This window comes from Musca vetustissima, unplaced genomic scaffold, assembly GCF_032173495.1.
Source record: "Musca vetustissima isolate MV318-11 ecotype Yass unplaced genomic scaffold, APGP_CSIRO_Mvet_v1 utg4915, whole genome shotgun sequence".
NCBI lineage: Eukaryota > Metazoa > Arthropoda > Insecta > Diptera > Muscidae > Musca > Musca vetustissima.
This window is the reverse complement of record NW_026885991.1, coordinates 272,321-298,869: the sequence shown is the minus strand read 5'-3', so window position 1 is coordinate 298,869 and position 26,549 is coordinate 272,321. Positions and strand designations below refer to the sequence as shown.

The window sequence follows — 26,549 nt, the reverse complement described above, 5'->3', positions numbered from 1 at the left end:
TTTCTTTAATTGACTGCGAGTTCTAGCCACTGTACAACAACAATGAACGATAATCTGACGGAAAGATAGAAATGGCCTGAAAATGTCTGGAGGATCCAAAGACTTGTATCTTTAAGATAACACATGCAAACAAAACACGGAACACTCGAAGGACAAACGGCTGGTTGGGGTTAAACTTCCATTTCTATGATTTGCATGTCTCGAATAATTCCATTCCAATTTGTGTATAGAGGACACCCCATTCTCGATTACAAATTTTGACGATTTTCAGCCGTGCGTTATTTTGAATATTTGCGCATGTTAGTGTTAGGAAACTTGAAGTATAAGTGAATTTGCCTCGTATTGTTGGTCTTGTATTTTTTGGGAATAAAGAAAAGCCCTTCTTACCGATCACTGGAACATTCGAAAACAAAACCCCCTTAATTCACATATGCCATAAGAGTGCTCCCCAAACTCTCGTATATATATCTTTGACTCTTACACATAAAATATTTGAATTCTAACACATAAAATATTAATATTAAAACATGAATACAAACATTATTAAAATCCATACATATTTCTTTTGATATGGTCGTTGGTGAAACAACAATGACCGACATGCCAATGAATCCTTATTTCTAAACGATGCTGAACGACAAAAAAGTGTCACGTGTAGGAACATTTGATTTATAATACTTGCGATGTCGGAAATTTAATTATTATTGAAACTGAAACTGGTTTTATGATTCAAATTTTTAAAAATTATAAAAATTCGGATTGCTGGTTTGCTTTTGCTACTGAATGTCACTTGAGATATGTTAAATTATAATACACATTTGCAAACAAACATATTAATGTCTGCCTTTTTTATCAACATTTATGTTGATAAATATAAATTAAGAGCAAATATGATGATTGTTCGGTAACAAAAGATATCATATAACCTATCCATTCGGGAAATTTACTTTTCTATTAGTTTCAATATAAAATATGTATGGTGTACTCATTATTAACATTATTCACACTATATACATAGTAAGATGTTTTATTGTGGATTGCGTAGTAACCCCCACCCACAATGACAGGACTTTGCGAATTAGGTTATACCCCCCGAATAAACACAGTTTTGGTGGTGTAATGTGAATGAGTATCAACTAAAATGATAATAAAATGTGAAATTCCATTTGGTTGCTATGAATCTACCTCCCTTCCTTCAATCGCTCTAACGATTCATAATGCCGTTTTTAGGTCAATTTGGCAATAGACAAAATCATGTTATCACTAACTGTGGTCGTTACGGGGAGTTAAGGTGGCTAGTTATGGATATCAGTTGGTATTAAGGAAGTGTTTGTGTATTTGTGTGTTCTAATGTAATGATGTGGCTATGAAAGAGACAAGTGGTGAGTGAAAAACTATTCATGGCGCGAATTCGACATGAAAACTTTGGCAAATTCTGGACGAATTTGTATTTTATTATTTTTTGTTTGTTTTGTACTAACTCAAGGACTAATGGGGGAGTAAGTGGGGAAACAAATTGATGATTGATTACAACGCCAAAAATTAATGGACAAATTTGACAAATTAAAAGAAAAAACAATAACTACGCGAAGGAGACAGACATAAAATGAATATGCGATTCGTCAGTAAGGGTGTAGAACAAATTCGTACAAAACTACGAATAAATAGTAGTATGACCTTCAAATCGACAAAAAAGTTTTTAAATATTATTAAATAAATAATAATTTTTTCAACACTATAATATTGCGAACTTGTCCAGAATTTTTTATCTGTTTTAAACAATTGGATTTCATCTATCCGCAGAGGACGATACTTTTATCGAATCACAATTTTATTGTTTAAGTTTTCAAAGCAAAAGAAAACAATCTGTTTAGCGTTCACTGATATTTGGAAAATATAAACCACTTACCAAACCTGTATATTGTAGGAAGACGGAAGACGTATACCTTATAGAACCTCCCTCACAAAGGGTCAACATTTTGAAAACTTGTAAATCTTATATGAATCGAACAGAATATTCATTTCCATCGAAATTTCGCACATAGATCAAGTTTGAAGCCGGGACCCGTCGGTCCTCCCGTTCCGTACCTTCCCCAAAATGGTCAACATGTTGAAAACCAGTAAATTTAATTCCAAGCGAATTGAATAATCGATTTAATTCATTGTTTGCCCATCATAATATTTTACGATGGGCAAACCACTTTTATATATAGGCATATGCCTAATATAAAACGACATTAAACCACGGCTGAGGGTATATATCTCTCGGCAACACCGACTGACACTTTTTGCATGTTTTATATTCAGTTGTTGAAAATAATATATCTCTATAACATATAACATCGACGTTTTAACTCGCCAACTAATCCAGCTGTGAACGGTATCATACGTACATTTTACTTTTTTCGTATGACAAGGACGATGTCGGCATTTGTAGCAGTAGTATTGAAATTAAACACTAATTTTAATAATGAAAAAATAAAACATTTTTTATTCGATTGTGGTGTCGTTCACGTGTGCAATCACAGTCAGTGATTCAAAAGTTACTAGTTTCGATTTTCGCCATAACAGTTATGAGCATTTCTGAATACCTTTTTTGTTTCGCTGCATAGCCTTATATCTAATTTTTTAAGTTAAAATGTTTTTGTTTTCCTAAAACAAACATGTGTATTGTTCGATAAAGTCAATACAATTGACATTATCAGGGTTTCGGGAGGCATGTCATGTTCTGCTTTAATAATTTTACATCATATAGTGTTTTCCCCCAATACAACATATATTGTTGGAGTTTAAAAAAGAAACAATGTGAATTGGGTTTTAACAAATACATACAAATTTAGGTATGTGGCCTGTATATTTTTTGTTTATTTTTTAATAATTGATTGCTGCAATGGTCGTTTACACACTTTTCTACAAATGACGCCTGTCTACGAAATTTTATCAGTCCGATAAAGTTACCAAGTCTTTAAAATGAATTGAAGAATTAAGAATTTAATTGAGTTTATTCATAAAAATTTCGGTGTTCATAGAAATTATTGATACAGTATAAACCATATATATTCAATCGGCTACTCTCACAACACGCGAATCTAAGCAATTGAATAAATATACCCTATATCTCTACTTGTGGAAAGAAATTGATTTGGAATTTTTTCAAAACTAAAAATGAGAAACCAAAGATATTTCTTATGAGTAGCGGCATGTTTTTAGAATAACTTAATTTGTTGGTATTGATACAATTTATATATGTTAAACATAATGTCCACTGTTGACATATCTATAATTTCAATGTGTTCTAAAACTTTGGGATGTAATACATTTCTAATCTAAACAGACTTGACAGGGTTTTTTTGACTTATAAAATCTTTTAAAATTTTAAATGCCATCTCGTATAATTTTCATTTTATTGTTGTATCACGCAACCAGACAAAATCATAATCTTGCCATTTCCAAAGTGAATATCGATTTCGAACATAATTTTAAACATATCTTGGGTGTACACAGCAATCGGATGAAATATCTTGATTTGTTTTTTTTTACTATTATAAATATACAACAATGAAAACACTAATACACTACATCTATATAAATGACTATGTATACACACATCTCACAGGTATTGGATGGAAGACCAAACAAGGAGAATACTTTAAAAGTAACCAACCCCAAAGGATAATTATTATTGTTAAAGTTGTTTCTGTCGTTATTGTTGTTGTTATTGGACTCGTGTTGTTGGTGTTGTACAGATACGTGGTGCCTGTTACGTCTATTCGCCATGGTAACACTCAGGGAGGCACTGGAGTAGGATAACGAAGTAGAGGAAGCTGAAGAACATCTACTAGAATATTAAAGGGAACAAGTACAAATACAAACATACAATATAGACGTATATGCTGCCATAAGAAAACTACATATATAATGATGTAGGTACACACACACAAATAACTATAGAGTAAATGTAAAATTTAGTTCAAAAAATACGTAATTTAATTAAAATATGAAAATACAATTTGTGTGGCACCTGTTGATTTAAAAAAGCTCATTATGTGATCTAAATAAAAATACATTAAGATGGTTACAAAAATAATGGCAAGAAGATTTTTCTAGCTACCTATGTTATATTTATAGGTATTCAGTAATATGCAACATTAGAAAGACAATTTTACAAGTTAAAAAACGAGTACCTAAATTATATGGTGTCATAGAAGTTTCAATAATCTCAATATTGTTATTTATAGTGATGTCATACTAATCGTGCCCTTCAAAAGTTTTTTTTTAGTTCCTTGTAATTTGTTTCTCACTTTTGTGGAAGGGGCTTTTTTAAGTTACATCAGCTTCATTTTTATTTTCTCCTACATTTCTATTCCAATCATTTAATAGGACTTGGATCATTCCAAAACTTTAATAATATGACTATAAAAAAATCCCGAGTTATACACAAACATTTTTTTTTTATTTTCGTTAAAGCACTTTATATTTAAAAACAAAACTGATATAAATTATGTGCTATGTTCTGAAACCATCTTCATGGTGTGTGTACTTCTGCATTTCGCCGATTCCAACGCCATACTGTGCCATCATCACAAACCCACACAAGCACAGTAGCATCACGAGAAAATGCAGTCTGCCGCACAATTGATGTGCATCGAATGTTATTCAATGTACTGGAATGTGTATGTCTCGGATCAGAAGGATCCAATTCCCAAACGTATACCTTGCCATATTGGTTCCCCAGGGCTACAATTTTGTGCCATGGATTAAAACCAAATCGAACAAACCATATTTCACACTCATCATAATTGAATTCGCTAATGATTGTGCACGAAGGGTCATTGGGCTTTAGCTGAGACAGGGTTTGATGTAGTTGTCCCGGTTTCCAACACACAATTGAATTTTCACATGACTTTGAGAGAACAAAATCTCCAAACCACTGAACACAATCAACATAGTTGCGATGGATGTCTCTGGTGGAAAATTCGGGAAAGTGTTGCATAATTGTGGGAAAAGGCAACTGTGATTTATTTGGGTTAAAAGTGCGCGACATATCAATTTTCTCCTTAAACTCGGGTGTGTCAATGCGCCACAGTTTCAATGAGTGATCCATACCACTTGACATAATACGTTCTCCACGTAAGTCAAAATCTATGGAAAGAACTTCATCACGATGGCCCTCTACTCCACCAAAAATTGCTATGCACACATGCGTCTGTGTATTCCACAACCGAATGGCATGATCTTTGCTGCCAGAGAGTAGGAGATTCGCTTGCCTTGGATGAAATTTCAATTCATTTATAGCCTGCCCATGGCCCACATAATTTCCAACCGATTCATTTCTGTGTATGTCAATGACTCGAATAACGCCACGATATCCAGCCGTGGCCAAAAGAGGGGCTGAAGTTTTCAAATCATACGACCAACTGCATGTATAAAATACTTCGTCCGGCTGAAAATTAAAAATTTGTATAAGACATAATACCACTAAAATTCAACAAGCATACATCTGGATCAGCGTAGCACATAATTAGTTTTAAGCCACCCTTGCGTGGACACTCATATATGTTGCATCGATTACTGCCCGCTGTGGCGAATACCATTGGCTGTTCTTTACCCAACAAGTGGTTGAAAGATACACCGAATATTGCCTGTCCATGATCTTCTTTTAAATGGCAGCTAAGTAAAAACAAACTGTTAGCATTTCCAAAATTAGCTTTCTGCATGAAACCTACTCGTATTTATAAGCCGGCCTCTTCACTTTGGATTTACTATGTCCGCGACTCTGTCTTCGACCCCGCGAACCAGGAGATTTGCTGCGGGAGGTAGTGCTGGTAGCAATACTGGCTGTATCGTCCTAAAGAAAAATGGAATGTAATTCGAATTTTCTGCAAAACTTGGCAAAAGCTAAATACTTACTACTGACTCATTATCACTGTTTTCTGTTTTAGCGTTCTCTTTTGGCGATTGTTTATCTACCTTAACTTTTGACATGTCGTTTGGCAGACACGTTACACCAACAATTTTATACACACAACTCTCAATTTAAAATGAATTAGTTTTTTGCACAACAATCTAAAAACAGCACAATCAAAACATAAACAAAAATTGACAGTAAATTACGCGCCAAAATTTCCTTTGTTATCGAAAAGACAACTGAGTCACACTTTTAATATTGCCGGCGATGAACAAATCAAATGAAGGGGTTTAGAAATCGATATATAGAAAATAACATTTGACAGCCCTTACCATGGCCTATAAATCGAAAATACAACAACCACAAGGAAACGATAACACAAACGCTCGAAGTTGATGTGCGCTGCGCTTCGGAGTTAAATATATTTTAACTTTTTGCGTGCGTTAACGCGATAACAAAAAACGCTTAACGCGAGCATTCTGCTTAGCCCTTGACAGTGTAGCCTCTCAAGTTTGTCATTCATGAGGCAACCACAAATATATAAAAGAAGCCAATCAAAGGAACGAATTTACATGAGTGTACCAAAACAAAAAGTAGATTTATTCTGACGTTAATGAGTACAGATTGCATTGAAAACAAAAATATTTTAATATATCATATAATTCATGCCATAATTATAGCGACAACATTCAGCTTTCAAAATTGAAATGAGAATATCAATATCGAAATCTATGCAGAACATGTGTTCAGTTGCCAAAATTACAAATTTTTTAATATTGTTTAATATTATGAAGTTCCCTGCCTCTATAATCTATAAATATAAGTTGTAATACCAATGGCTATATCTTGAGAAAAATGTGTGCCAAAAAATTAAGATATTTTCACGAGTCCCGAATAAAATCGTTTGAAAATATAAATATAATTTTCATATTATAAATTTCTCAAATGAGACTACCTTCCATAATTATGCCATGGATATAATTTTATAAATATTATTTCAATTACTAATAGTCAAATCAATAGAGATTCATGCCGTTTACGTTCTAATTTATAATAAATATATTTACATACATATACACATAGGAAGGAGGATAGTTCAAACGCTTAATTCGCTTAAAGCATGCACGTTGCTCTCAAAGGTGAAATATATTATTTACAAAATAAGAACATTTAGTTGGTAAGAGAGACAAGGGACAGATAGTTATCAGACAAAACGAAATCAGTCAGTACAAGAGAGAGAAGAATTTGTCAGACAAGAACAAGTCGGAAGAGTTTATTTGTTGCGCTATAGTTCGGTGTTGTACTTTGTGGTTTCTGGTAAAAGTGTAGCTGGAGAAGGAGAAAAAACAAACAAAAATAATAATAACAAAGAGAACAAAACATAAGGTAATAGACCAAATACTCATTTAACCAAAATAACTTATTTATAGGTATAAATTTATGTACGTTTTGTTCGTCGACATGGATCTCGCCCAGACCGGTGTTCTCAGACGTTTTTGCCTTTGAATGGTTGCTTTGTTACTACAACTGCTACTGCTAACTGTACTGTTATTCTGCGGACTAGTTGTTGGGGCGGCGGTGGTTGAGGTTTTGTTCCCGTCGGCATCTTTCTGATGTTCAGCATCTGCGGCCGGTGGACCTGTGGGCCCACTATGTGTTTGTGGCGCTAAGCAAGCTCCCTTGGTGCGACTGTCTATGCTAATTTGATTGTTGGACGCATCGTCACCGGGCGCAGGCATTTTGTCCGTCTCTTCTGTTCTCAGAGAGCATTGGCTCTGATCTGTATTGTTGTTATCACTTGATCCGACTGCCGGCGTTTCACCTTCCGTTGTCATTGACGATGTGTGTGTTTGATTGTGTGAATGCTGATGCTCTCGACATTGGACATTTTTACAATTTCCATTACATCGCCCGGTTTTCTGTTCATCTCTGTTTTGTGGTTTAACATAACAGACGTTAAGAAAATAACAGTAGATTCAGCATTTAGCAGAGGAGTAAGGAGCAACCGCAATATAAGGAACGAAAGAATTTTCATTTGAAAGGCAATCACATTATCGGTTGAGAAAAAGAGGCGGCAATAAAAAGTATAAGACAAAGATAAAATAAAGGAAATTAGCAATTAAAATTAGTTTTTTTTTGAACTTCTTTGTGGTGTGAACCTTAAATTGTTATTCGATTAGGGTGAAGATTGGAGACTGTAACATCATGGAATCCATGTTTGCACACATTGTTGCATTAGTATTGGATAATTGACGCAAGTATCGTAGCAATTAAAAAGGCTTGCAGATGATTACGGAGCGTTGCCAAATCCTATCCCATTTTTTCTTCTATTCCGAAATTCGTGAAAAAATACCAGCCATGTAAACATAACATTCGATATAAACGAAACTTATTGTTCATTTCGGGTTTTCGCTTCATGTTATAGAATTAATTTCATGTATTCAAATACGAATTTTAATACTCATATTCTTTATTTATTTATTTATGTATGTATAAAGAGCGCGGGAAAAATAGCATAACATACTGTCTATTACTGAACAATATTTAGAATGAATAATATATGCATGGAATGCAAAACAAAGTACTTTACGAAATGCAAATATGTATATGGACATTTTCGGGAAATTGTGCTGCATTTGTCATTTTCTTCTTCTTGTTTTATGCTAAGAATGACTATAAATGTTATAAAACTGCAATAATAATGCTTAATATTTCTTATTAATGGCAAAGATTTTTGTAGTTTAAAATTTCAAATAATTCGTACAGTTTTCTCAATACTAGCAATGAAGTCTAAAGTCGGTCGATAATATATATGGGAGATATATTTAAATCTGAACCGATTTTCACCAATTTCAATAGGATTCGTCCTCGAGCTGTAACAAATTTCTTTTTAATTGAATTATATATTCGACCTTTTTACAATTTAACATCAACCGACGGACGGATGGACATGCATAATTGGAAAGTGATTCTATGCCTATTCTCGTTTCCTTTTACATATTACAAACACATGCTCAAAGACGTAATACCCAGTACCACAGTGGGGTGAAGGGAAACAATTTATTCCGTGTATTTCAACACCGATTTTATTAAACTTTGGTGAAATTAAACATTTATCAATTATCCGGACTTCGCATTATTGTAAAACTGGGATATTTGGGACAAGCACACTGCATTTCGCAACTTTCAATTAAGCGGATTGATTGTACTCTTGAAATACTACCAAAATTTATTAGGGGCGAATTGTTTATGTAACATATAAAATATTTTAGGCTCCAAGAGTCGTGTAAGTGACCGCGGAAATGCCCATATACATATGCATGTTTGTCATTTGATGTATGTATTCGGCACTCGACTATGCCAACTTTTGGAAATACCTACATTGATACTAAACCTTAGGGTATGCAGGAACAGGTGTCACGTGGATCAGTTAATATATAATAAATTGGTAATATTATGTTTGGTGAATTGATGGTTAAAAAGGGTCTTCAAGAAGAATCTCTTAACAGAGAAATGAATTAAACAAACATTTTTTTATTATTTCCCAACTCTTCGTTAAATTCCTAATTATTTGAAATTTAATATGCAATTTTATGAATTTAATAAGAGTTGAATAATTAGCTATTACTGTGAATATTATCTTTGACGATTAAGAGATTTTAAAATGATCTTTAAGTAAAGAGCTCTTTAGAGAGAATTATATTATTTGTGTTATTTCTCAACTCTCCACTAATGTTCTAAGTACTTCGAATTTCATATGCAAATTTATGTAATTAATAAGATTTGAAATTATTAAAGGTCATTTTACATTTGTAAAGTTTTATTAAATAATATACTTATATAAATATATAGATGATAGTCGGAAACTGTGAAATGGAAATTATTCAAGTATGAAAAGTTAAACAAAGTCTGTACTTATATATTTAGAATAATGTGCATAAAATACACCCAATATGGAGAAAAAAATACATTAATTATTTAGTTGCTGATATTAGTCGAAATATGGTATTTCACATTGTTTTAAATGACAACCACCGAGATATCTGGTGCTTCACTAAACTAAAACACTACTTACGTACGAGTACAAATTTGTTTCTCTCTCCCTCTTTTCTTCTTGATTCAACCAAATCAAAACTTATGACACTACAACTAGCATTACATTTAGATGTACATATATAAAACTAAATCGACACGCAATACACACGAGCATATCTATACGGACATAATACATATTATATATTGTATGTATATATGTTCGTATATGCATATAATAAACTGATGTGAATACACGAAACTTAATATATATTTATATATATATTGAGATATAGAAAGAGAGAGGCGAAACGAGTAGAAGGAATAACAATTCCTTTGATAACACGCAGCTAAAAATTCATAAGTAAATTTGGGAATACAAGCTTCGCATGGAGCAGTTGAAGGAAATTGAGTGTGTGGTATGTGGAAGAACTAATACCAATCCATCATTATCTATCCACATGGAAAGGGGGAATACGGGATTTGTGGGCACTTAGGCAAAAAGAAAGGCATTTTAGCATTTACGATTAGAAATTTGAAATAAGATAGTGGAAATGGAAAACAGGAATGAATGGATGGATGCTGATATGCTGATGAAGATATTTGAATGGTATGTCTGATGTAACACATATTTAAAACATGCCCCGAGAGAAGTTACATTGGAATGAGTTTTGTGCGGTCACAGAATATACGCACAACTATTTTTTTTTTGTTTTGTATTTTTCTTGACGGCGGACTAGGACTTGGGGAAATGTTTGTATGTATGGAGATAGCAAGTGAGATGAGCTAAAAGTCACACAAATGATTTAACATAAAGGGACAATTTAAACAAATCATCATTTGGATGTGGCCAATACCACACCACTCTAAAACTTACTCTTCGCATTCAATCGATGAACTGGAATTTTGCCTCAGTTTTGATTTACCTGACGTGGGACTTCTGTTCAGATTGTTTGTGTTTTGATTTTGATTCGTGGGCGATGTGGAGAGAAAACAAAAATAAAAATTAAATCAAAATAAAAACAATGTCTAAACTAAAAAGAACAACAACACAATGTTGTACATGAAACACTGAAAGCAACATTGGCAGACATCGAATTGGCGGGTCAGGCCATAACGTGGATGGCATAAACCTTGGAATGTTTGTCTAATGGCCCGCAGGAGGCCAAACACAAACAAACCAAATGGGAATTATTAGCATAGGAGTACATCAAGGGTAGATTCAATAACTCTCGCAATGACTTTTTTATACCACAGACACCGATGATGAGAAAAAAGCTTTATGTACAAAATGATGTTTGAATGTTCGGAGGCAAACAATGATTAGTTCTATCTTTTGTTTCTCACTCTGAACAATGATGATTAGGCTAACACTCAAATACAAACAGTAACGATGTATATGTAGATATTGATAGATGCTAAGAGTATGTACGAATCTACGTACGGGTCTCAAAGTCATGAAGAAATGGGAGAGAGAGATAAAAAACTTTGTTATGTTTCATGATCCAGATGATGGTGTTATGTATTTTGATGTTGCAAACCATGATTCTATCTACCCATAAAAGCGTTACCTCACCATTCAATTTCCAATTCGTATTTGGTTAATGCATCACTGGCTTTTTAGTAGTGACAGTTATCACAAGGACTAATGTTCTAAGAAACTAGTAAATTAGTTGCTGGCTATTTAGCATTGGCTGCTGCTGTTTAACTCATGATCGCCGGTACCGGCCATAGATTATTTTCTACAAACTGGAGGTTAGCGTACATAGGCTTGTCGGCAGCCGAATCAGCCGCACAAAAACTTCAGTTGCAATGTTTTAGCGAAACAATACTTACTTGGACTCGTCGATGAAAACGGCTTCCAATACCCGTGCTGCATAGTGTAAGTTCTTTTGAAGAACGTCAGCGGATATTTCGCCAGTACTTAGCATGCGCAAGAGATACCGCAATCTGTGCAAAAAAATAATAAATGATCACAAATTGTCTTCTGTATGCAATAGGAATACATATATTTGCGAGTGGAATTTTCGATATTTTAAAAAAGACTTTAAGTATCTCTTTTTCTATTAATAATTTATTTTATTTTAGAAAATTAAACTCTGATACAGAACAAACGATTTCAAAGTTAGGACATTGTCGTGGCTAAGTCCCAACAACGATTTCATTTTTTTCAACGTATTCCACTTGCTGCACAAAATTCCAATAACAAATTTATAGTGTACTCATTATTTGCTTACCTCAACGCAGCTTTGTCGCAGGCATCTGGTGTATCGACAGCTGGTAGATTTTCCGTAGCCAAATCGAGATTGGCCTTGGCCGACCCGAGTGCCGACGCACTTTCATCCGTGGACATATTCGATTCGGAAATATTTTCATCCTGAGTAGTGTCGGTGGCTGTAGGTGGTATTGGTGCTGTATTGCTTGTATTCGGCGATGTGGGCAACATTTTTGCTGTGGGAGATGATTGTTGTGTGGTAGTTTGGAATAGTTGAGCGTTGTGTGTTAATGAGGATGGTGCTGTTGAATAGGATTGTTGTTGGTTGAAGCTAGACGACGATGATTCGTTGAGACGATTGTCGTGTTGTAGTGCAGTTGGTGTATTGGCGGGATGCTTTCCTACAGATTCATCTGTAAGAAACGAGCCTCTGGTAGACGACGGAGTTGGAGTAGATGATAGTTGTTGATATAAATGCTGTGTTTCAAGTTGTGTAAAACTTTTGCGGCTATTCGAACGACGAACTATGGTAAGAGCACCGTGTCCTGAAACGAAGAAAATAATATTTTCATATAACGATTTGAAATTTAAATTTTGAGAAATTATCGTTAAAGTCCACCTTTTCCGATATAATTAAAAAAATGAAATGTCTTACATTTAATCTGTTTCCTTACTGCAAGAATCTACTAATTATACCCTACACAACTATGTTGTCAGGGTATTATAGCTTTGTGCAGCCCCAAATGTTTGTATCGCCGCGAAATATTGGTCCTAGACCCACATTTAAGTATACCGATCGTCATATCTCGACTAGCTGAATTGATCTAGACATGTGTGTCCGTCCGTCCGTCCGTCTGTCCATTATAATTTGTAAACACGATACAGGCCATAGTTATGGACCAATCTTTGGTAAAGATCGGGTAACATTTAGGGGATGAAATTGACCAAATACTTAACTTTTGTCGGTTTTTCTGGTCGCTCCAGAGGCCGCAATTCTGGCCCAAACCTATCGAATTTTTACATGTAGAAGGGGATTGGGCCAAAGAATAAGCATGCCTGTTTGGATAAAGATCGGTCAATATTTAGAGGGTCAAATAGACCCCGACTTTTGTGTGAAAAATTACAAAATATGTATTATATAGCTTATATATTTACTCCTGAAGGACACAGACCCGAGAAGTTGATAGTATATCCAAGAGGAGTGGTTGGCCTTTAAATTGATACCAATTATATTGTCGTATGTACTCGGATGAGGGAGTTACAAGTAAATATTTACAGGTGCTTACCTATTCAGATATTGTTTAGTAACCCATTACCACACTAGAGGGCGGAAATATAGCGCTGATCGCTTTGAAATGTTCCATGAGGTTCCAGTTATGGTCAAGGACAACGTCTATAATTCGGTGATGATCATATAATAATTTTGGGATGAAGTGGACCGAAAACTTTTTTTCGATTCGATATATAGGCTGCAATTATAAGCCGAACATCACAAAACAACCCACGGTGAAGGGAGTTTGGACAAGTTATTAGAAGAGCTGTACTGAATATTGGTAATATTCGGAAAATATGTCAGTATAAGGAAGAGGTGATGTTGACCTTTAATCGGGCAAGAGAGTGCAACTATCACGAAATATTACCCAGGTTCTGTTGTAGTTGTGTAGGGTATCGTATGGTCGGTCCCATAATATCCCATAATAAGTGCAATTCAAATCATAATTAATGAATGACAATTTCAAATTAAATTATCGAATATGTTTATTTGTTTCAAATAGTTTATTTCACAACGTCTTAATCCCGAATATCAAATTCAACCATATAATACAAATAAATTGTAATATTTTTGCTATAAGTATATTTTTTGCCATACGATAGGCACTCAATTTGAGTGCAGATTCAACTGTATCCATGTAATTAAAGCCTGGGGCCGGGATCAATCTGATACACCAGGTTGGTTAGGGAGTTATACATTCTAACATTGCCTTAAGTCGCTTCTGGGTATCCCAAAAGGTCCATTTACTAACGAAGATGTGTATGAAGTAAACGAAGCGGTGTATGGTGGAAGATATTTACCTACACATACATACATGTTTGTGTATGTACATTGCGTGTATAAGTATCCGTATCCGTGAGTCATGGTAGCTCTAGAATTACGAGTTAATGATGGCAAAGCCTGAATTGATAAGGGCAGACATTTTTTTACGTTTTATTAAACAAATATGGAACTGACAGATTTCTATAACAATGAAATGATTTAACCAAAAACCGTTGTCTTGTATTGGTTTTCTCTTCATTTCATTTGAGTAACTCGGATCGGAAATGTAACATAACAAGTAATCGATGACGAAAAGCAAATACTTATCGTTTTAAATTGAAACATTTTGATGAATTTGTGTATTCCACAATTTAAAGAGAACAACTTCATCACAAATCTGTATTCATGTAAGTATTTCCAATTAGAATTATATGTTATGTGATGGCAAATGTATGTTATTAATGCTTAGTGTATAGATTAGTTTATGAGGCTTTAATTTTGTTTCTTTGTCAGATACATGTGTTATCTACTTACGTGCAACTTGACCATTGATAGACGAGACAATGCTGTTGTTTGTAATTGAGAAATTCACACTTTCCGATTGGCCATCAGCACCGGAAGGACTATTGATCTTGGAAAAATCTTGAGTATTATTATTGCCACAAGTTGTATTGCCACCTCCAGAAGCCCCTGGAATTGCTTGTGTACTGGAACCACCACACTCTGATTGATTACTCTGCGCACTAGCACTCTGTAGGGAACAACCAATGCCACCGCTATTACTATTGCCACTTCCAACACCGGTCGCACAAGATGAATCTTCTCGTTTTGGAATATTTTCTGGTGTGCTGGCAACTGCAAATAGAAAGAATAACATAGGAATTATTAGGGTTTTCTAAAATTACATTGTAAAAAGATTTATCGTTTTGTTATTTTGCCTTTAATATAATTTTCCCATTTGAGTGTCTAACATATGTTGCCTCAAGTAAAGTACTTTCAATTAAAAATAGAAACCATTCTGCACCACCAGCTTTTGTCCACAAAAGGTTGGCAACATTTTCATTTCCTCAAAGGACAAAAAGCCAGAGGTTGTGCGTCATTGAAAATTAATAACAAAAAGTCATTTTTAAGTCGCTTAGAAAAAAAGACAAGGTATGGGTAACCGAATCCCAGTTGAAGCTGGGGAGAATTCCAAAAGCGATTGTAATGGGAAATTACACGAAAATAGGTTTTCATAGATTCGATGCACCTGTTGTGCGTTATAACAAAAGGGGTTCATTTATGACTTTGAAGCATTGTGTTTGGGAAAAATTGAAATGAATATAAGAGAGAATAGAATGCGGAGGACATCTGTGGTACAATAAAATCCGGAATTTATTTAAAGGATGAAAATAAGGGGAAAATAATGAATCTTTTGTACTTGACTACCATATTGAGATGAAATCAATTTCACGGTAGAAGGGATTATTCTGGGGAATGTTGGAGTGTTTTTTCTGTATTTTGATCCTTTAACGAAAATCGCATTTAGGTTTTCTTGTACATATTTGAGCCCCAAAATATTTGAATGGGGTCGTCGGAGATGGTTTGTTAATGGCCAATATTGCAATGTATGGACTTCAAATCGATTACAATGATTCATAATATGATGTGTGCACCAAACAGAATGATTCATGCAGGAGTATCAAACGTGTATATATATTTTCAATATTATTGTGCTAATTTCTAATCTAGGTACTTAATGTCGATATTGATTTGGAGTTACCACAGTAAACAGGCTACGTGTTTATATTCCATCAGTGATAGCATGCAAGATTTCTTTGCTAGCGATATCAGAACATATTATACAGATAACACACATACATAATGTAAACAACATTTTAGCATTTGTCCGTCCATATGAAACATATTATTATTAACTATTAGTTATAATATACATATATTTGTCTTTTGCCTTTGGTGGTGTGAAATGCAGTCCCACCCCGCTCCTACAACACTATGCATTTTCCTTATCAATGTGACATTGTTTGCTGGGTTACCTCGTGCACTGTTGTTTATAATTCAATGGCCTTAATCATTTCTAACCATTATAAGTCAGCAATGCTATTTTTTTTTGAATAAAATATATTGCCGTGTTGTTATTGTTTGGGTTTCGTAAAATTTTCCTTATCACGTTCACGCTCGACAGCCAAAAAACCCACAGAATTTTAACGTAAACTGTAGAGGAGTTGTTTATAACCAGGAAATTTTCGCCCTTGGCCATTCAGTTTATTCAAGTAGTCGGTGTTGTAAACACTCCCAATTACAGAGAACCTATCAAGGAAAATGAAATTATTCGCAGTTTTTGCATTTGTTTTAATGGCCTTGCTGGCCTTCGTTTCGGCCGATTATCGTGTGGCCGGTCTTGGCAGCGAAACCGAGGCAGATGGTGAAGTTTGCAAGTGTGCACGTATTTTGGATCCTGTTTGCGCTACTGATTCGCAAACCTATCCAAATCCCTGTGAATTTATGTGCGCCCAAAAGAAACTAGCTCGTCGTGGAAGAAGTATTGGCTTGGCTCATGCTGGACAGTGTTAAAATTGACTCACGGGAATTTCGAGACAACGAATTTAAATTGGCAACCCTATATTTATCAAATTTTATATTTTTTAATAAAAATAACAAAATATCTGAAGTGATTATCATAAGTGTTTCAATTTTTTATACGAAGGTCTTTCAAAAAATAATAAGATTTGTGTCTATGGTCGATGAAAAATGATATGCCACTGAAGTAGTAGAATATTCTGGTAAAGTGCGAGAATTTCTATTTTAAAGATAAGTTAGCAAAACATACGTATATATATAGAAGTGTGGATTTGCAAAATGTTTGCCCTATATTATTATTTTATGTAGTATGTGCTGTACCAGACCGACGTTGTTTATATCTAATGTTAATCTATACAGATATATGTATGTATAGTTCACCGCATTGTTAATATGTTTTTGCTTTCCCACGAAACAAGCATTAGATATTCCAGCTATATGCATGTGTCATTTTAGCACTCTTGGTTTTGGCATTCATTTATTTAGGAGCAATACAAACAGTTGGCGAAATTCGATATTTAAAGTTCTGAGGCGTGATCGAACGGAACGATGATTTTACCATGTATGAATGGTAATTGCATGTATTGTACAAATAACAGGAATCTGTTTTTGAGTGCAACTACAATACAATGCAGAATATTTTACGACCTTATATTAAATCTGGTTTCTGAATCGGCATTGTGCATCAAGAAACAAATAACTTTCAATTCATTATTTTGTAACAACTGTGGATCACGTCGGTTGAACCAATCATAACTTCGTTTATAATTGATGTTGGATATTAAATGTCCAAATATTGATCCGAATTTGTTATGCTCCATAATAAAAAATTCCAATTAAAAATTAATGCTAGAAATTTGAATACGGGGAATACAAAATTGTCCTTCTATGAAAAATCCATAAATACAACCCTAACCACTAAAAGTTCGTACTCCATGTTAAAATATTAAAATCTCTCAAACTCCCATACAAGTGGAACAAATTTAACCAAACGACTTTTATTTGAAAGATTTTTTTATTGCTTGTAAAAACTTATAAAATCGCTTATTTTGAAAATTCTTTATCTATATTTTTAATAAAATTAAAAGGAATTAATTTAACATTTAATGATATTTATTCTTTTATTTATTATCATTTATTCCATTACTTATGACATTTAATTTATTATTCAAGTTTTGCACTCATTTGGTGTGGTAGAATTCGATATTTCACTAATTTTTCCTACAGTTTCTGGGGTTCATTTCTTAACCGCCTTTTCATTACAGACCACGCATGTTCAATTGTGTATAGTGACCACAGGTCAGCACAGTAACCATAGGTGTGTATACAGACCAGTTGGTCTGTATAGAGAACACAGGGGTTTATATATTCGAATTTATTGGTATAGAGACCACAGGCCTTTACAAATACCAATTGGTCTGTAAACAGACCTATTGAAATTCTAAAGATACCATAGGTCTGCTGAGAGATCATAGTTCTGTATAAAGGCCAATTCGTCTGTATAGAGAAAACTGGGGTTCATAAATGCCAATTGATATTTATAAAGACATGTGGTCTATGTACCGAACAAATGGTCCTTATAATCATGTTTTCAAAATAGTCCAATTTGTATTTGCAACAGGGGTTGGTATTTGCAAACCCCTGAAACTAAAATTTAAGGTAGTATATGGAAGAGCTATGGAAGATTTGTTCCAAACATGTAGCTCAATATCGGTTTTTAAAAGTGCAAATTTATGTCTATAGACATCCATTTGACTGGGGCTCTTTTTCACTCCTGACTTCTCGGGGATGACTTTGTATCCAATATTAGTATATGATTACTTGGGTCTTCATGTCAGGACATCAGACTGCTAATATGCGTCAAAATAATGTATTTTCGTTAAAATTGTGTTCATTCAATTAATTTCCTACTTTAAACTCGTTGAAATTAAAAACGTTAAATTTTTAATTGTGGCAATTTATTATTATTATTATTATTGGGTGCCTAATACAATATGCAAATAACTAAAATCTATTTTTAATGCGAATTTGTTGAATTAGTCGACAATTCAGAAACCATATATGTTTGTTGTGGTTTTATAAACACACATAACATATAAACTTAAATAAATTTTATAAATAAAATAACCAATTCTAATTCTAACCAACTATATATTTTTGTATTTATGTTGTACAACAATGATTCAAATATCCCCTTAAGCACTCCCTTTCGATTTCAAGAAGGAATAACGTATATACCTTTCACACCCAAATAGATTACTAATTTGTGGAGACATTGAAACTGGAGTTCGTTCCCAATTTGTTTTTATTTTCTATGTTCTAATGTGGTTACAAAGCAATACTAAGAGACCCATGCACATGTTTATACTAGCATCTCTTAAATATTAATTGTCAGATCTCACAATTGATTAAGCTGGGTCTGAAAGAGCTATGGACATTCGGCACAAATAGGTATGGTCATGAATTACGGAATTCGTGCTATTCTATCTAATCTAGTATAAATGATATTCTTAGAAACCACCACACAGAAACACAATATTGATTTGCATTAACATTTTATTTTTGCACAAAAATCACTTTATTATTTCCCATCTTTTTTGAATAATCAATTTTTAAAGATCACTTCCTTCATCCTCCACTGGCATTTGCTCATCTGCTTAGCATGGACCGGAACGAGCCAAACCCAAACTGCGACCACTACGTTCCACTTCACGTCTGGAGCACTCGAATTCACAGCGATTCGAATAGGTTACCGAATTGGAGCCACATACGGGATCGTAATTGCGTGGGCATGGGCACAATGCAGCATCAGTGGATTGTGTGCTAAAGGCGAAGATCACCAACACCAATGCAAAGAATAGTTGCAAAAACTTCATTTTTATTTGGTAGCGATTAACTGCAATTATTTTCTTTCTGAATATCCTTAGCGTTTCGAATATGAGAGCTAACTAAATCGTTAGTCACAAAAGTGTAGACCCAAACAGTAGGTGATTGCTTGTCTTGATAAATGATATCTGTCGGTTGGAATTGAACTGCGCCGCAGAGCGTATTGACGTGTCTATCTTATCTTTTGGTATATTTTGAAACATACCTACATAGGTATGTAGGTATGTGATCCGTCATAGAACGAAGAGGTTTTAGTTTTTATTTCCCGCATTTTGATGTGTTGTATTATTTGGATTGGCTTTGGTTTGGTTTCCGAAGAATCGACACTTATTACATGCGCAGGGGATGGGAAATTTCTAGTATTGAGTTTTTAATCGGGATTTTTGTTGTCTTTGTCACTGTCCTCCACCTATCCCCTAATCGTTTTAGTATTTTGCTTTTCATCGGGACTTTTGCTGGGTATGTATTTATGTACGAATCGCGCTTGATTTTTAATGAAAGTGTCAATTCCATATTGTAGCCGATAACGTGTGAAAAGTGCCCACAAAATTCATTTGAAATGATAATAGAGCCGTATTATTGTTAGCGACTTTGAATAATTACGAGAGCGCGGTAGTCGGAACGAATGAGTTGTTGGTATTATCAGGCATGTGGGCTATTGATAAGAAGTTTGCAGTTGAGTGCAGTTAACGCTTTTGTTCTATTTTTAGTTTTCAAATGAGTGACTTTGAAGTGTTTTGCTCCAATATTCTCCGTACCTAGGTGCTCGATCCGGAGAGTTAGAGTAAATAGGTGAAATGTCACTGTGGTTACAAACTATATGGCGTCTGTACATTTTTTTTTTGGTTTTTACTTGAATAATATCGAGATGTTAATATTCGATATCAAAATGCAAAATAACTGATAAAATTACCGATAAATTCCATTTGCAATACCAAACTTCATAGAAATACCTGCAATATTGCGATATATATAGTAATTTTATTCTGATCGTACTCCCCACAACGAAAAGTTGAGAAACTGAATGTATGTTGTATGTTCAACTTTACAATGTAGAATGTATAAGGGCATCAACAGGGATGGTCCGTATGACAAAACGTCATATACCTGTATAAAATGTAATAAATGTAGTTAACGTGATTTATTTGAATATTATCACCATATAAAGTTATTTTCAAGAACATATATTATTTTTACATATATCTGGCTATTCTGTACTAGAACTGATAAAAAATTCTAAACTTTTTTGAGAATAAAACTTTGAAATTTTATATGGATTTGGGTAATGCGGTGTACACACTAGCATTTTTGAATGGCACTCTTGCCCAAATTTTGCTTGTTTGATAGTGTGGCCTCACATGTTTGTCATTCATCAGGCAACCACAAAAATATTTATGGTTGTTGGACAGTCAGTAATCGATAAAAAAGCTTACGTTATTTCCAAATCGATAAATGGAAATAGCTATTTTTTCGAAAACCTAATGGTTTTGGGTGTTTGTTTCCGACGTTTCTGACGTATGTATTATACGCCGGAAATGTATGTCTTTTACCCGACTGTTTCTGACAGGCCATCCCTGGGCATCAATCTTCATTAACTAGGAAATATGTTATTTTATTATATTATCAATTTTAATTACAATTTTTTAAATAAAGTATAAAAGCAGAATCAAATTAAAAAAACCCCCTCAGTGATACGTCCCTGACAATGCCTAAGATAACGTTTGAGACAACAAAAAAAAAAAAAAAAAAAATTAACAAAAAACGCTTTAAATTTCAATTTCACTCAATCAATTCCGAACATTGACTCTTTTCATAGCCGTATTCTCTTAAACGTGCAAAATATGGTTATTTGTCTAATTTAAATGCAAACATGTTCGCTTCGAAACGTTGTATGGTAATAACGTGAGACCGTGTCTGCCAATATGATTGGCTTCAATCATATTTACGGCAGTTCAATGCCTTTTTTTATAAAATCGTAATTATTGGCGAAAATTTGATTATTCAGATGAATAAGTGAAGTTACTGTTTTCAATATTACTTTTTATAGTGTTTCGCTGATTCACGTCAGACAGATATTTACAATTATGTATGTTATTGTATATGTAGTATATATATTGGGATATTCAAAATTTGAATAATTTGCATTTCATTAATTATTTAGTTTAATTAATAATTGTTTACTTAGTTTGGCAAGTAAGGCAATGAATTAACCTTAGTCAGAACACAAAACAAAACAAACAAAAAATGAGAGAAATGGTGAGTATACTACTTATTTTTATTTTATTTATTTATCTCTTTTTCAACAAGTACGCATTTAAGACATACAAATTGAATGATGTTAATGTTGCGTTTTTATGTCATACAACACACTATGGTATTGTCCATTTCTTGTAGCGTGTAAAATAATCCATTCATTTTGAGAATATGATGGGAATCACTTTCTGAGTTTATTTGTGACGATTCCGATATGCATTGGAAAGTAGCATAAATGGCAATGAACTTGCCCAAACCACATGCAATTTGTACAAGGTGACCGAATTGAGCCGAACTAACAGACACAAAATGTTCGACATATTATTAACCTTAATGTATAAGAAGAGGCGAGAAGTTTGGTTCAAATCGGTTCCAATAAAAATCGCAAGAAATCATTCTGAATATATACCTAAGTCGGCCTCAACCGACTTTGGCATGTTCCTTACCAGTTTATATTCGAATGTTTACGTTTTTATATATTGTGAAAATATAGAAATAACGTTCATTGAAGGGTTTGTCAGGTAAAAAATTATACCACTTAATATAATTCCACACATGTTTAGTAATTTTTTTCAGCACTAATGTTGATCTTGTATGCCACACATTGGCAACATTGAAACTGACACTCTATCGCTGGCAGTAGTACTTATATGAGCGAAGACGAAAATACTCAGAGTTAATAAACAACAAATAAAATAAAAACCATTTAAACCACTTGTTTTGCAAGCTCTGTTTTAGTTGTGTTAAACATCAGCATTGCACGTTTACCCACCGGACAACGAGCACACTTATTTCAGTGTTATTCCGTCTAACTACGAGCGAAGATCTACGTTACGCGTTTGTGAACATGAAGTACCTCAGCGTTCTGCTGTTCGTCATCCTAAGCTTGAGTGCTCTGATGAGCGTCACTCAGGCCATTTATTGTCCCTGTGATTTGAAAAATAAAAAGCCTGTCTGTGGTTCAAACGGAATTACCTATGTCAACCGTTGTGAATTCGAGTGCACCCAGCGTGAATACAGAAAATTGGGACGTGTCCTAAACAGCGTTAAAGATGCGCCCTGCTAGATATTGAGTACTGTGACCGGAATATATTTACCAAATTCAAATAGTTTGCAGCATACACATTCTTCAATGAGATTCTATTCTATTGGTTAAATGCAAAATAAATACAATTTTTTTTCGAAATCGTTAAGAGAGTTTTTTTTTTGTCCACCAATATTTTTGATAACTGGATGACCTCGATCGATTGTTCTGGGTGCTAAATCATCATTAAAGAAATTATGTGAATTGCAAAAATTGTATGAAATAGTTTTGTAATAAAATTTATATTTGTTTTTCTTTAAAATATGAGAGCGATAAAAATAAGAAATATATATATATATACAATAATTTACCCTTTTTAATGGCTCGAGCTGCTGTGATTCACAATATAAACAAATTGTTTAGATAAATATTTTTATCGGTTTGCTTTTATATTCTAGACGTTTAAATTGTTTGTACAAGAGAGGAGTCCAACAGCTTCCGATTTTGGTGACGAGTAATTTAATTTCGTGGGTGAAGACGGTAGAGAAATATCGAGAACGGAGTAGGGCAATGAGATAATGTGCTATTCCGCCAAATGCAAAATTCATGTTTTAATATCTCATTATTAAAAAGTTATGAACCAGTACTTAATTATGCAGAATATGACATCACAGGTTAATCTCTAATTTTCAATATGAATTCAAATGAATACCTTAATATTATAATATTAATACTAGCAAAACCAATAGATCATATTAGATATTAGATTATTAATTGAAAGGCTGTTTTTTATTAGTACAATGTTAACACTTATTTACATTTCCAGTAAAATAATCGACAATGAAAAACAAACAAAATACTAAGGAAAACAGCTGGTGTACAAAAATGTATGTTTCCCTTTTAAGACAAATGTAATATTGAAGGATAATGCTTTCTTCTCAATTGTTTTGATGTGGTATGAATATTCTAAAAATTAGATCAGAATTTTGTATAGCTGTGATATATAATCAAAAAACAGATGATGGTACTTGAAAACTAGAGTCATTTTTTCCATTAACAATTCGTATATTTTCAGTAATACTACTGCAAAATCTGCACCCTTTGTCCATTATTTTTTACAATACTTTCCATAAATTTAAAGATTTGTAAACGGATGCATTTAAATACATAATGATATTTTTCTGTTAGAAGAAACGATTTTTATAAACGCAATGGTGGTAATTAGATTTCTTGTTATTTTTTTAATAAACTATAAAAATCGTTATTATGTTTTTTTTTATATATAATTTTTATGTTATAATAATAATTAAAACACATATTTTCAATGTAATAATTAAGATTTATGTTAACTTGTTTTATCTGTATTTTGGTAGTTAACTTACCAATTTCGTTAATTAAGAAATTTTAAGCAATATAAAATTTGTAGTTATCGATTACATTTACAGATGTGAATAAATTTAAAAAATCCGAGCAAGAATTTGGTTATTATATTTTTTGAATATTTTCAGTATCACACATTGAAAAATCAATCGACTAAAAACATTTATCCATTTGGCTTGGAAATGTACGACAAATATTATAATGGAAATATATATTTTGTACACTGGTGGCCAAAATTGTTGCAACTGACAATTTGCGAAAATAATTTACTACAGAAAGTTATTTTGGAGAAATATTCCATAAATAAATCAATGATTTCTCGAAAAAAAGGTTACTTTATGCAATCACAGAGGGAGGCCGCAAAAAATATTAGTTCGTACTTTGATCAGTAAAAAATACCCATTTAAGAGTGCAATGAAATTGGTGAGAGGGTTATGGTTGGGTACAACCTCAGTGGAGGAGCTATGAAGCTGAATATCTGAAAAATAGAATAGAATCGGAATGCCAGGATGACTTTCGCAAAAGCTCATATTAATTGTAATCCGACTCACCGGAGAAATGTTATGTCCTCTGATGATTTAAATTTTAACATTAAAGGCTCAGACACGAAAAAAATACCATGAGAAAGTCAAAAATTTAAGTCGAAAGACATTGTATTGCAATATTAGCAATAATGGTATTGGTATGTTTTCCTTTTTATGAAGATCGATCTGTTTTACGAGAATTGTTAAGTAATGGATTCGATTTTTTATACAAATGTGTTGGAAAACGCTATAGTTCCCTTCGCATCACAATAACCTCAAACTTAAATCGAAACTTGTCAAAGATAGGTTGTGGTGGTCAAAAGTAAGGGGTTTTATAATGACCAGCAAAATTATCAAATCTTCAACCTATAGAAAAATCTTTGGAGTATCATAGATACAACTTTAAAAGAGATTCACAAAAAATAAATAAATAAATTTTTCCCAGTGGTTCAGGATGCTAGAAATTGTATACCTATGTGTATGGTTTTTCAAAATAAATTTAATTTTTGTTGCAAAAATAAATTTTGCGTTTATATTTTTTGTTGTTTTTAAGTGAATTAATTATCTATTTATTTCTGCAAAACAGGCACTATAAGTTTATTTTTAAAAAAAGTAACAGGTCATTTATTCTGTTTGCAATTCTGCTTCTGCAGCTGCTTCAGTTTTGAACTCCAGGGTATATCAACTGGTTTCTTTACTGGAAGTCAGTCCTTGAGAGAGCAAACACTCTCTTGAAGGATGTTAGTGAGTAATTTTTACCGGGAAAATGTAGATTTATTAACGTCTAACATTCATGTTAGAGTCTGTGTTCTATGCATTACAATTCAACTAATTCTAAACATGTCGAAAAACATGACTATAACTCGAACTACTTGTGCCGAGTCCGTTATGTCATTATAAATCGTCACGACGCAATTAAAATTGCGGTTTCAAACAAATGATACAAATTCTATTGAATGGAATATTACGTTTTCATTTCAGAGCCCGTGAAAATGAATATATATTGCACTGCTTTTGTTATTTCTCTATGTTGTTGTTGTTATTGTTGTGCTTCTCAAAAGTGATGGACAGACATCGCAACGTAGCAGATGAAATGCAAAGCAGATTTTACTAATTAGTGATATTTCCTCTTTGAAATAATGTTCATTATCTCAAGCGGGCAATAAACAATTCTATTAAAATATAAATTAATCTATCTACAGCAGTATGTAGGCTGGAAAAGTTCGAAGGGTTGTTTGGTAGGCGTTCGTGCGAACAGTACAAGGAAGCTGCTCACAAAATTAGTCTGCGAATTTATTATGCAGACCTGATTTTTCATTGAAAATGGTTTTTATGAAAGGAAATCAACTCGTTTCTTGTGTGGAGGATAGAAATCCATGGCAACCTTTTTTTCTTGTTGTTTTTATGTGGTGTTCCACCTACGTTTTTCTTTTTTTTGAGTTGTGAAACCAATATAATACACCTTTTATTATTTCTTCAATGTAGCCACAAACGTTGTATTTATTTCCTACCGATGCCAAAAAGGGTCATAGAAGAAGAATTATAATGTATGAAATAGATTTATAAGAATGGTTGGTAACATCCTTTTAGCAACGTTACTACCACCCATCCATTTGCCCTGGTTACCAAATATGCAAATTAAGTTCTTTTATGAATCTCTTTAAAGTCTAAGACGTTTCGGAAAAAGTAATAACGATAGAATTTGTGTTATA

The 26,549-nt window shown here is 33.4% G+C and overlaps 3 protein-coding genes across 3 annotated transcripts in view; 1 reads left to right on the top strand and 2 right to left on the bottom strand.

Moving 5' to 3' along the window:
- The window catches only part of LOC133333407 (dual specificity calcium/calmodulin-dependent 3',5'-cyclic nucleotide phosphodiesterase 1), a 59,447-nt gene that overhangs the window by 12,084 nt on the left and 20,814 nt on the right, over positions 1-26,549 (bottom strand). The window contains exons 3-8 of the mRNA XM_061541725.1: positions 19,439-19,593; positions 14,725-15,045; positions 12,178-12,700; positions 11,777-11,890; positions 10,818-10,880; positions 7,355-7,837 (exon numbers count right to left, since the gene is read on the bottom strand). Of these exons, the coding sequence (XP_061397709.1) occupies positions 7,355-7,837; positions 10,818-10,880; positions 11,777-11,890; positions 12,178-12,700; positions 14,725-15,045; positions 19,439-19,593 (1,659 nt within the window). The remainder of the gene's footprint in view (positions 1-7,354; positions 7,838-10,817; positions 10,881-11,776; positions 11,891-12,177; positions 12,701-14,724; positions 15,046-19,438; positions 19,594-26,549) is intronic.
- On the bottom strand, positions 4,526-5,717 carry LOC133333393 (polycomb protein esc). Its single transcript, XM_061541712.1, has 2 exons — positions 5,499-5,717; positions 4,526-5,443 (listed from the first exon to the last, which is right to left on the bottom strand). Exons 1-2 carry the CDS (start codon positions 5,715-5,717, stop codon positions 4,526-4,528), a joined length of 1,137 nt encoding a protein of 378 aa, XP_061397696.1.
- Positions 22,740-22,996, top strand: LOC133333412 (uncharacterized). Its single transcript, XM_061541730.1, has one exon. The coding sequence runs from the start codon at positions 22,757-22,759 to the stop codon at positions 22,973-22,975; it is 219 nt and encodes a 72-aa protein (XP_061397714.1). The 5' UTR covers positions 22,740-22,756; the 3' UTR covers positions 22,976-22,996.

What these genes read in the sequence shown, in the direction of transcription:
- LOC133333393 (XM_061541712.1), bottom strand. Translation starts at nt 5,717, where the DNA reads ATGCAGAAAGCTAATTTTGGAAATGCTAACAGTTTGTTTTTACTTAGC. An exon ending in TGTGCTACGCTGATCCAGAT is followed by an intron (nt 5,444 to 5,498) that starts GTATGCTTGTTG and finishes TTTAATTTTCAG; the next exon opens with CCGGACGAAGTATTTTATAC.
- LOC133333412 (XM_061541730.1), top strand. Translation starts at nt 22,757, where the DNA reads ATGAAGTACCTCAGCGTTCTGCTGTTCGTCATCCTAAGCTTGAGTGCT.